Source organism: Phaseolus vulgaris, chromosome 1 (genome assembly GCF_051622355.1).
Source record: "Phaseolus vulgaris cultivar YP4 chromosome 1, ASM5162235v1, whole genome shotgun sequence".
Taxonomy (NCBI): Eukaryota; Viridiplantae; Streptophyta; class Magnoliopsida; order Fabales; family Fabaceae; genus Phaseolus; species Phaseolus vulgaris.
The window spans coordinates 44,655,108-44,667,429 of NC_143498.1; the positions used below are offsets into that span (position 1 = coordinate 44,655,108).

At 30.7% G+C, this 12,322-nt stretch overlaps 1 protein-coding gene across 1 annotated transcript; it reads left to right on the forward strand.

The window, feature by feature from the left end:
• The first annotated feature begins 4,808 nt into the window (after positions 1 to 4,808).
• LOC137816044 (uncharacterized) lies at positions 4,809 to 6,371 on the forward strand. Its single transcript, XM_068619145.1, has 2 exons — positions 4,809 to 5,967; positions 6,049 to 6,371. The coding sequence occupies exons 1-2, from the start codon at positions 4,809 to 4,811 to the stop codon at positions 6,369 to 6,371; spliced, it is 1,482 nt and encodes a 493-aa protein (XP_068475246.1).
• The last annotated feature ends 5,951 nt before the right edge of the window (positions 6,372 to 12,322 follow it).

Here is a 12,322-nt window from a genome sequence, read left to right on the forward strand (position 1 = left end):
CAAGGAGTAGAGCAGCGAAAAGAGAATGAGGAGTTGTTTCAAGAGAAAGGGAGGAAAAACTGATCATCCGACTAAAGGAGTGCTCTTTTGATTCCAAACAGAAAAAAAAAATTAAATAAACAAAAGGATCTGCATTTATGATTCTCAAACTTCAATGGTATAAATTCTGTTTTGAAATTGATTTGGTGACCACTCCTAAATAATAATGTTATATATAATATTAAATTATATTTATTATATCACTAAAAAAAGGATGATTCGTTATAATGACTTGTCATATAGAAAGTGTAATGCTGAATATTAAACTTATTATATTTATAAAAAAATAAAATTAATAAAATAAGTAATTAATATATCGGGACAATTTAGAATTATCATAGAAAATTAAATTTTAATCTTAATTGACATAATAATCTATTTAGTTTTTCACACACACTTCAAATTTCATTCTTCAATTCCAAACCCCTTTGTTTCTTCTTCAAGAACAAATTTCCTTCTTTAAACCCTAATCTTATTTCGTGGTCTTGCTTCGTGATTACTCTTTTATGGTTGTAGTTGCGGTTTGTGGTTTTGTCTTGTAGTACCTGTTTTTGTGGTTTTATTTCAGTGTCGTTTTCGTGGGTTTTTCATCAAAATGGTGTATTTTTTTTTCATATTTATGTAAATGGGCAAAAGCAGAAAAAATTACAGAAATTGGCAATTCTTGGTCAAAGTTGCCAATGGTGTAGGCAACATCAATTAAATTTGTTAATCTCCTCACCTTTTATTTTTTAATTAAAGTTTCTAACTGGGTTGGCAACTTCAGTGTAAATAAAATTGATACTAGGTTGACAATTTCACTCCATTGAAGTTGCCAACCGTATTAGCAAGTTCAGTTCATTTTTTTAAAATAATTAATTTTGTTAAAAATTAAAAAATTTATATAATAATAATTTTTAAAATTAAAACTATTAAAACTAAATTTTTGTTTTCACAAGAAACAAAGTTACCCAAGATTAAGTTGGATTAAAAATAAGTTGTGTAATAAATGTAAAATATTTAGTATTTTTTAAATGTTAAAATTAAAAATACTTTTGTTTTTAAAAAATTGAAATTATATTCATGAAGTAGCATTTATAGTTGATATAGTTATAAATAAATAGGCTAGTGTTTAACAATATTTAATAAATAATAAATAAGTACAATTCATACATGATTATAAAATAGAGATGTAGGAAAAGTTGTCATTTATGTGAAGCTGTGCCGCATGGTGGTCTTCTTCGTTGTCTTCGTGGTCGTTGTTGTGGCTGTTGTTCGGATGGAAGGGTAGGAGGGGGTGGAGGTGGAATGTCATCGTTAGTGCCTTCGACTTCATTATTATCATTCTGATTTTCGGACACCTGTGAAGGCATTGTTGGTCGATAATACTGCATGGATGACATTGGATTGTAGGCAGATGGGGGGGTCATGGTAGAGGTTGCAAAGGGATTTGATGGACCAACAAAAAATTGTTGTTGAGATGGAGATGTTGAGTAGTTGAAAGGTGGTTGATGGAATGACATGTGAGGTTGATCCCTATATCCGAACAACTAGGTCAGTTGAACACCTGGCAGATGAAAAGATTGTTGTTGAAACGACATGATGTTGATAGTGAGGTTGTGTAGTCTCATGTGGCATATCATACTGTTTTGAAAATATGTGTTAATTTTGGATGAGTGAATGAAAAATAATAAATAATTTTGTAATCGAACTTACATCATCATCGGACGATGACTCTATAGGCGAGATGTAGCGGATAGTATGGTTGATGTACCATTGCATGTATGTTGACTTGTCATGCAAATGACCATTTCCATTAAATTGATTTCCCTGAATTAGACGATTATGACGGTCATTCTACATCGCTATCCATGCCACATGATATTGTGGCCAGTATCGATCAGTTCGTCCTCTCATATCCTCTTTGTGAAGTTGATCAAGATTGAATGGGTCATGTGGAATACTTTGTTGAAATCCAAATTGGCACATAACCCTATCAACCTGATGAAGTTCAACCGTTGCGAAATATATGAGAGGAACTACCGCTCGTGCAATTGGGGAAACCTCGATAGTGATCAAGCGCCTAACATAATCCACTCGATATGGAGTCCAAAGAAACTGTAAATAAATGTTTGAAACATCAGTAATATGAAATTTTCAGTTAAAATGATATGTTAGTTTATATATTGGTTACAACCTCTTTAGCTTTAATGCCATCAAACATTGCTCGTATTTGAGGAACAGTGGTTCCTCCTGTGTGCGTCCTATGCATCCTCCGAGTCTACCTAATATAAGCAAAGGAATATTAAGAACTTTGTTTTCTTGTCTCGAAAATTAATAAAAAAATAGCATACCTTTTCCCGAGTGGGAAACCAACCCCTTGTTGAACTTCTTTATCGGTCAATGGTTGAAGTTGTGGAGAAATGCATGTTAGGCGTTCCCATGCCCAACACTGTAAAAGCAGCGTGCAACCTCCAATATTATCTTGATTAAAGTCTATTCCGTGATCGAGCGCACGATACAAATAAGCCAATACAGCTGACCCCCAACTATAATTCCTAACGTTGTTCAAGTCAGCCAACAATAATAGATACATTAAATGTACCTTACTACCTGAAGAATCAGGCATCAATAGACTCCCAATAAGTGTTAATATGTGAGCTCGAGCATGTTGAGCAATAACATCATCGTTTGCATGATGTGGCAATTCCTAAAAAGTGTTGTTAAGCCAAGACAAACTAATTGCATTTCCTTTCACCGCTGTAGCGGGTGGTATAAATCCGAGGAACTGCTCACACAAAGATACTAAATCACCATTAGTAATCCCGGTGACAGCCTGTCCATCAACAGGTAAACCCAATATGAGTTCCACATCCTCCAAAGTAACAGTTGTTTCACCGAGAGGAAAGTGAAAGGTATGAGTCTCTGATCTCCATCTTTCCACTAAAGCTGTAAGTAGTATGTGGTTGAAGTCAATGTTTTTAAATTTTAACAAATGTCCAAAACCAGAATGATCAATTAACTGTTTGACTCGTTGGTCAAGTATGTCCTCATGCTTTAGTATCCAGATTGCATGTCTTCTGGGTCTCAATAGTCTTTCATTACCTTCCCATACGTCTTTAGTAACATGTTTATCTTGGAGTCGCAATAGGGACATATTCGCGGAAAGGCGACAAGATGCCATAAAATTCTAATAAGATGGTTCATGCAAATACAACCATATTTTATAGTACCTTTATACATAGTTCCTATTGAAAAAAAAATAATTCCTGTGTGGAGCTCAAATATAAATATATTTTAATTAATTTTATTTTATTTAATTACACTTTAAACTATATTATACACCATTACACTTTAAAATAACATCTTTAAAAATATTGTCTATTTTAAAACAGTATTTTTTATTATAATCGTAATTATGGTAAATTATTGAATAATATATATATATATATATATATATATAATTATAAATCAGTTGGCCCAATACAAATTATAGTTTGTTCGGTGTTCGGTAGGAACCAAATTGTGCAGTAATCAAATACCAATTACACTTTTAACAATATTAATTTCTACTTAAAACACCACTAACGAGAGAATGAAGAAATATTCACTACCTACTTTTAATATTATATATAAATATCTAATATAATATAAATTAATTAATCATAAATAGAAAATACAAAACGATTTTTCAGAATTAAAATACTATAATTAATTAAATAATTAAAGTTTTAGACAAATATTACCTTTGAAGATAACTTGACACACCTAAAGAGTTCCAGCACAATGCAATAGAGTTCCAGCACAATGCAATAAATTGAGTGTGAATTGGATATGAGATTGGACTCTATTAAATAGAGTTTCTGAAACTTTAAATTCATCCAACCAATGAATATAAGTGTGAATTGCCAAGGGAATCTCTGTGCCATTGTACCCAAAAGAATCTATATGTAGCCATGTGAGTAAAGTGTAGCTTGGCATGTCTTTTGTGTAAGAAAAACATTGCTTGTGAGAAAATCAAGCCGTGTTGCACGTCCTTGCAATTAAAGTTGCAATAGTGTGAGTAATTTTTTCATTTTGTGCCTATGCAAAGTTGCCAACCATGAAGAAAACTTTGAATAGAAGTTGCCAATGGTGAATGCAACTTTTTCCCAAGTTGTCAATGGTGAAGACAACTTCTTTGTTATGAATTTGGAAAAAAATAAATGAAACAAAGTGTAGCTTGGCGTGATGGTTTTCTATACACGCGTGATGGTTTTCTATACACAAATGTCACAGAGATTGATTGCTAAGGATTGGACTTCTCAATACAAATTTTAATAAATATGTTAAAATTATATTTAATTCAGGCACAACATTTGCTATATAATGGAACAACAATGGAGTCTTCTACACATGTTCTTGTCTTAATTCTTGTATCCAAGTAAAAAAAATTGAGGAGAAAGTTTGTGGGACACATTATTTTCTCCTTCTAGTGTAAAGTTCAAACAAAATCGTCAAGGTAATACATTCTTGTTTATCATCTTATTTCCTCCTATTTAGGCAACACACACACACACATATATATATATATATATCTTGTATCCAAGTAAAAAAAATTGAGGAGAAAGTTTGTGGGACACATTATTTTCTCCTTCTAGTGTAAAGTTCAAACAAAATCGTCAAGGTAATACATTCTTGTTTATCATCTTATTTCCTCCTATTTAGGCAACACACACACATATAATATATATATATATATATATATATATATATTTGTATAAGGTAATTTTATTTCTTTTAAAATGCAGATGGACACGAGGAATGTCGGTGGAACGTCACTAAGCGAACATGAAGAACCAATAATTAGAGGCATCGTGGACGACATAAGTGAAGATGGAGAGAACTACGACTTTGATTTGGATGATGAAGATCAGTTCAACAGATCTTCTTCACAGTATATTCCGTCTGGCAGTCAATCCGAACATAACATTGACCGCGACCTCAATGAACACATGTGTTTCATGTCAAAGGAGGCGACATTGAACGCCATAAAACAATACCACATAGACAACGATTACAAATTTGTTGTCGTGGAATCAAAGCCAGACATATATGTCGCTCGGTGCATACATCATGAGGGAGGGTGCCAATGGAGATTACGTGCATCTTTTAGTAAAATCCGAAGTCAATGGGAGATAAAGAAAATTGATGCACAACATAGTTGTTTGTCAACAAATCTTTCGGCAGACCATGTTAATTTGGACTCAACCCATATTGCGTCCATGGTGCTGACTTTAGTAAAAGCAAACCCTTTTGTCCGAATTAAAAGCTTAATTGCAGAAATAAAAAATTTGTATGGCTATACTATCACATATAGAAAAGCTTGGTTGGGAAAACAGAAAGCTCTTGCTTTGGCATTTGGCGATTGGGAACAATCCTACAATGATCTTCCTAGATGGTTGGAAGCAGTAAAAGAGAGCAATCCGGGGACAATGGTGCAGTATATTGCTTCTCCTTGTATGGTTGATGGTGCTCAAGACAATTCTTGTTACACGTTGGATCGCGTGTTTTGGTCTTTCAAGCCTTGTATCGATGGTTTCAATTTTTGCAAGCCCATTGTACAAGTTGATGGGACATTTCTAACTGGAAGATACCATGGAACATTGTTGACCGCAATCGCTCAAGATGAGAATCGAAACATATTTCCATTGGCGTTTGCGATTGTTGAAGGCGAGACTCGGGAGGCTTTAATTTGGTTCTTCCAATTATTGCGACAATATGTGACACCTCAGCCAAATTTGTGCATGATTACTGATAGAGGAACCGGTATAATTTCAGGATTACAATCCGAAGAAGTTGGATGGGAAGGAAACGACCTCGTTTCTGTGTATTGCATACGTCATATCGCATCGAATTTCAACAAAAAATTCAAAAATGCCCAGCTCAAACAACAGTTGATTAACATGGGTAATAACATTGCTTACCTTCTCTAATAGATAATTACGACTTTTTACCATTTAACTAAATTCATTTACTTCTTTATGACAGCTTATGAGATGAAACAACCGATAGTACAGGCAAAACTATTAGTTATGCGATTTGAGTTCAAGCAAGCATTTTCCTGGATAGATCGCATACCGTTAGAGAAATGGACTCAAGCATACGATGGGGGAAAGAGGTATGGTCACATGACCACAAATCTAGCGGAATGCATTAACTTCCTGCTTAAGGGAGCTCGTTCCTTACCGATTTCCGCTTTGGTTAAGGCAACATGTTACGTGCAGGTCATCATTATCCAGAAGATATCACAACCTTATTTAGAAAAAATCAACAAGATTCGACTATGTGTTTCGTGGAAAGGTTTAATGTAGAAAATTCTGAATTTGATGTCCAAGAATTAGCCACCCCCCAACATGGTCGACGACCTCAGTCATATACAGTTAGATTAAATGATTGGTAGTGTGATTGTGGTCACTTCCAAGCTCTTCGACTTCCCTGTCGTCATGTTATTGCCGTTTGTTCCTCTTATAATTTACAAATGACGACATTCATTGATCCGGTTTACAACCTCCACACGATTAGAAAGGCATATCAAGTTCAATTCCATCCCGTTCGAAACGAGAATTATTGGTCTACTTATACCAGACCAAATTTCATACCTGACCCCCACATGCGACGTAAAAACTCGGGACGACCAATTACAACTCGTTTGCATAATGAAATGGATCAACCAATTCAAAACAAGCCAAAAAAATGTTCTTACTGTCGCAATGAAGGTCATAACAGAGGAAATTGTCCATTTAGACAGTAGAATCATCCTTTGTAATGTTGTTATCAAATATTTTAATATCATCTTCTTTTAATGACTTATATTCAATATTTTCATTTATTTTACATAAATACATTTTCATATATTATATAATCTAAAAATTTATACATAAATCATACCACATTTTTGTAAGTGTATTTTTAACTTTAACAATATTTAAAAAATAGTAAATATTTTTAATTTATCACACAACTCATTTTTAATCCAATTTATTTAAAATTATTGTAAAAAAAGTAATTTTAATTATTCAACTTTATATACCATTTTCTTAAATAAAATTAAATTAAATTTTGATATTATAATTAATTGTCATTTTTTAAAATATTATTTATATACTTTTATTTCCAAAAATATTAATTGTCATTTATATAAAAAAATATGAATTGAACTTGCTAATACGGTTGACAACTTTAATGGAGTGAAATTGTCAATCCAATATCCAATTTTATTTACACTAAAGTTGCCAACCCTGTTAGAAACTTTAATTAAAAAATAAAAAGTGAAGAGATTAACAAATTTAATTGATGTTGCCTACACCATTGACAACTTTGACCAAAAATTGCCCATTTCTATAATTTTTTCTACTTTTGCCATTTACGTAAATGTGAAAAAAAAATACACCATTTTTTTGTGAAAAACCCCGTTTTCGTCGCTCAACATTACCAAAACCAAAATCAGGTTTCGTGCATTTTGTTATCTCACTTTTGCGGTTCATTAATTATAAACAATGTGGGATTCCTGGAGATTGGGAAGTTGTAAGAACACTTAAAGGTGGGATTCAAAATCAACTTTTTATTTCTTGTTGCATGTGATAAATATTACTTATCTATTATAAATATGTACTGCACTTTGGAGTTCGTGCTAAGATAATGTAATTAAACACATTAAATGAGTTTAACATAATAGTTTAAATATTAGAATATAGAATACCAAAAAAACATGTAAAATTTATTATTTGTTAATTACGACTTCAAACATGATTGTCAATTTGCTATGATCCCCTTATTGATGAATACTGGTAACAATTAATTTTCAACCCATTAGTTTAAATTTTTGCTTTTAAAAATTAAAGTTACTTTAATGCTATTATTTTAGTTAAATTCCGTAAGGATTATGATATTTTTATACTTTCTTTTCCCGCTCAGTTCATAATAAATATTAATATTTATAATAAAAAATTAAAGAAGAAAACCTTAATGAAAATACAAATAAAATGCAAAATATTTTAAAATTGTTAATTTTTATAAATAATTAAAATATTAATATTTATTAGGGGTGTAGGATGAAGTAAGAATAATGTGAAATATTTTTCTACGTAAACCATTTGCATTTTGGAACATTTTGGCGGAATGAAAAGGGGTTAGTTAAAACTTTCTAGAACTATGAGGAAACACGACGCACTCACATTAGACTTTAAGACTTTTTTCACCGTGATATAATTTTGATAAAAGAATTACATAAATGGAGTAGATATTATAAATTATATAATTAGAATCGTGTTTGTAAAATGGATTTAAAATGAAGAAGTTGTGTCAAATGTATGATTTTAGTTTATATCTATTTTTTTTTCATACAACAGGGCATGCATATATGATTTATGGATTTTTTTTTCAGTTTATATAAAATTATGCTATCAAATATGTTTTCATATTTTTTTAAATATGTATTTCTTTTCCTGATTTAGGTTGAAGTCTAGTATATTTTACATTCTTTTCTTTATTGTTTTGTTGAAGTGTGATGGCTAGCTCGAATTCTTTTTTTTTATTCTTTATTTCTTTTTTTATGTTTTTTTTTATAAATTTAGATAATATGATTAATAATTTATTTAAATATTTATTGAATATTTTTGGATTATTTAAAATATTATTGTAGGCTTATATTTAAATTATTTATTTTAAAATAGTTAAATATTTAGTTAATTAAATTAGTTAATGTAACTACGTATGTTAATTGAAAGACATTTTAGAAAATTTAGAGCAATGCAACTAAAATATATGATATAATTAAATAGAGATTTATGTCTCATATCCAATGTTATAATCAACACAATTCAAAATTTGATGTTCATGAAATAACAACTTCCTAACTTGGCTGACAACCTCATACAAAAATTAAATGATTAGTGGTGTGATTGTGGGACATTTCAAACTTTGACTACCTTGCCCTTATGTAAATGACGTTTGTTTCAGTTGCTACTTGCAACTACTAACATATGTTGACCTAACTTATACTACACAACATCTACAAGACTTACGAAATTTAATATCATTCTATCCAAAATGAAAATTATTGGTCAACATATACATGTTTGAACCTTATTCCAGACCCTCACATGTGCCACAAATAGTCAGGAACACCAACAACTATGATCCATAACAAAATGGATCATTCAGGTCAAAATAATCCAAAAATTGTTCTTATTTTTGCAACGAATGTCACACTCATAGAATTTGTCTACATGGACAATGATAAATAATTTATTACATATTTATTTTTCCTTTTATTTCAATTAATATTTTAAATATTGTGTAAATTGTAAAGTGAGTCAACATATGTAACAATTCTAAGTGACAAGTGGAACAAACAACACTTACATGAGGATAAGGAAGTTAAAGAGCTTGAAATGCCCCATAATCACATCACCAGTCATATAAATTTACTATGTAAGGATTTAGAAAATAACCTTAGAGTAGAAGTGATATATTTTAAATGACACATGAATATTTTATAATTAAAATAAAGAGTATATAAATAGAAAATTCAATTATTCAGGTTTCATTTTAAAAGAACCATCATCTATCTAAAACTACTCTTTTCCATTTCTATCCCTCTTTCTAAGATTCTAACCCCCTCCTCATCAGTTTGACGATCAAAGTCCGCCATTAGACTCCTTACAACAAAGACTACAAGATTGCCTGATCAGAATCTCTAATAGAGTAAGTTCATTTTTGCTATTCTCTTTTAGTCAAATTTTGAACTTGTTAGGTTTGTCTCGGTCTAGGCTTTGCATGTGTCTCTTTTAGCTTCAGGATTCGTCTTTGTTAGCTCAAAGTTCTAGTGATATAGTTAGATTTTTTACCAGGACTTTGTGGTGCAGGTTAAGCTACCATTCAGCTTTTGATAGGTTTGGAACTCTTAGTGAGCACCTGGTCAAAAACTCAGGTAAAGGAAACTAGTTTTAATTTCCAATAGAACCCTATGTTAGAAGACCTGGATGTGAGGTTGACATGGTCACCAGTTTCAAAATCTCCTTGTAGGATTGTTTTTTTTTGTTTGTTTGAGTAAATTAGTGTATTGAGTGAAATTAAATGTGAAATGGTTGATTTTGATAATTTTGTATAGTATAGGTTGAATTTGATACGACTAAGTTATTGAATGTGTTTTGATTGAGATTAAAAGTGTTTGAATGAATTGAATTGTATTATGATATAATTGAAATGTAAGAATTTGTAAGTATTGGTTCTTTGATTTTAAATGAATTTGATTTAAGATGTTGAATATATGTAAATGATATTATAAATTGACATATTAGCTTTATTAGGATTATCATCCAACTCTGCGCAGGGAGTTGTCATTGTTTTTGGTTTAATGTGTTTGGGTATGAAAAGAATTTGTTGAAAAAGTTAAATTTGAATAGTTATATGTCGTTTTAATCTGCATATCTCGCTCAACCTAGCCTGAGACAATGACTTCCAGACTCATTTTCACCCAAGTGAGAGGAAATATCGCTGAAGCGAAAATGGGATGAATTTTGGGGTGCTCTCGGGTTTATTTGCGCTCAAACGAGGGGATTTTCGCTTAAGGGAGCCCCTTCTCACTTAAATTATGATTTTCGCTCAAACTATCCTAAAAACAACCTAAAAACTTTTTTTTTTCTTTTAAAAGGTTACTTTATTTTTTTTTATTGTTTTTAATTATAATTTATGTAAAATTTTATTTTATGTAATTGAAAATCCTTTAATTAGTTATTTATGTGATTCTTTGATGAATTTTTTTTGTGTGTTTTGAAATTCTAAGCTTTGGTGTGATTTAATTGTGTTATTTTGGATATTGTGAAATGTGGATTATGAATCTTAATCAAAACATAGTATTCTTAGTAAAGAAAATACCATGTTGAGATTGTTTAGTATGTGCATTGACTAGGAATTGACCTAAAAGGAGGTATCCCAACTCTAAGGAGGTATCCCAACTCTCCTGATATATCATAATCACATTTATAAAATTATCAGGTGTTGAGAGTCGAAGGAGGTTCATATGAGTTTATCTATGGTTTGAAATATAATCTGGTCTTTCAAATCATATGTATTAACCTTGTCTACTAGGTTATATGATATTGAGATTACTTTATGCGCATAACTGTGCGGATTCCAATGAGGTAGTATGACAAGTGTAGTTCTTTTTATTTATGTCAATGCACGAGTCTTTTAGAAGTAGAGTCAAGTGTTTGAGTATGTGGGTAAGTAGAAGTTGAACATGAGAAAAAAAAACCTAAAAACTATTTTTTTTTTCTTTTAAAAGGTTGGTTTATTTTTGTTTTATTGTTTTTAATTATAATTTATGTAAAATTTTATTTTATGTATTTTAATTAAAAAATCCTTTAATCAGATATTTATGTGATTCTTGGATGATTTTTTTTTGTGTTTTTTGAAATTCTAAGATTTGGTGTGATTTAATTGTGTAATTTTGGATATTGTGAAATGTGGATTATGAATATTAATCAAAACATAGTATTTTCAGTAAAGAAAATACCATGTTGAGATTGTTTAGGATGTGCATTGACTAGGAATTGGTCTAAAATGAGGTATCCTAACTCTCCTGATCTATTAGAAATAAAATTTATCAGGTTTTGAGAGTCGAAGAAGGTTCATATGATTTTATCTGCGATTTGAAATATAATTTGGTCTTTCAGATCATATGAATTAACCTTGTCATACTAGGTTATACGCTATTGTGCATAACTGTGTGGACTCTAGTGAGGTAGTATGACAGATGCAGTTCTTTGAATCTAAGTCAATACACGAGTCTTCCGAAAGTAGATTCAAGTGTTTGAGTATGTGGGTTAGTAGAAGTTGAACATGAGGAATGTGAATGATGAATTATGGGAGGTACTTGATGATTTTGTGAAAAATGTATGAGAATTTATGACTTTTGGTTTGTTAATGGAAGTTGAAATTATATAAAAAGAATTTATACCTAGCTTATCTTATTGTTTGTTGTGTTTTGTTTTTTTTTTTTTTTATCTATAGTGATTGTGTATTTACACGGAAGCAGATGAGATTGCAGGTGATAAAACTCCTCAATGAGTAGTTGGAGGGTGATATGTTTTTATTTTGAATGTTTTGTTTTTAAACATTTTTGTATATATTAAAGTCCCTACGAAAAATGATATATTTTGAGATACAATATGAGATAGTTGTATGTATTGTTTATATGTTAATTAGATATTGCATGCATATTATATTATTAAATATGAGTAAAAATAGGGATGTTACA

Excerpts from the sequence above, each read along its gene's own strand:
- LOC137816044 (XM_068619145.1), top strand. The coding sequence starts at position 4,809 with ATGGACACGAGGAATGTCGGTGGAACGTCACTAAGCGAACATGAAGAA. Across the intron at positions 5,968-6,048 it reads ACAACAGTTGATTAACATGG|CTTATGAGATGAAACAACCG; the intron begins GTAATAACATTG and ends TCTTTATGACAG.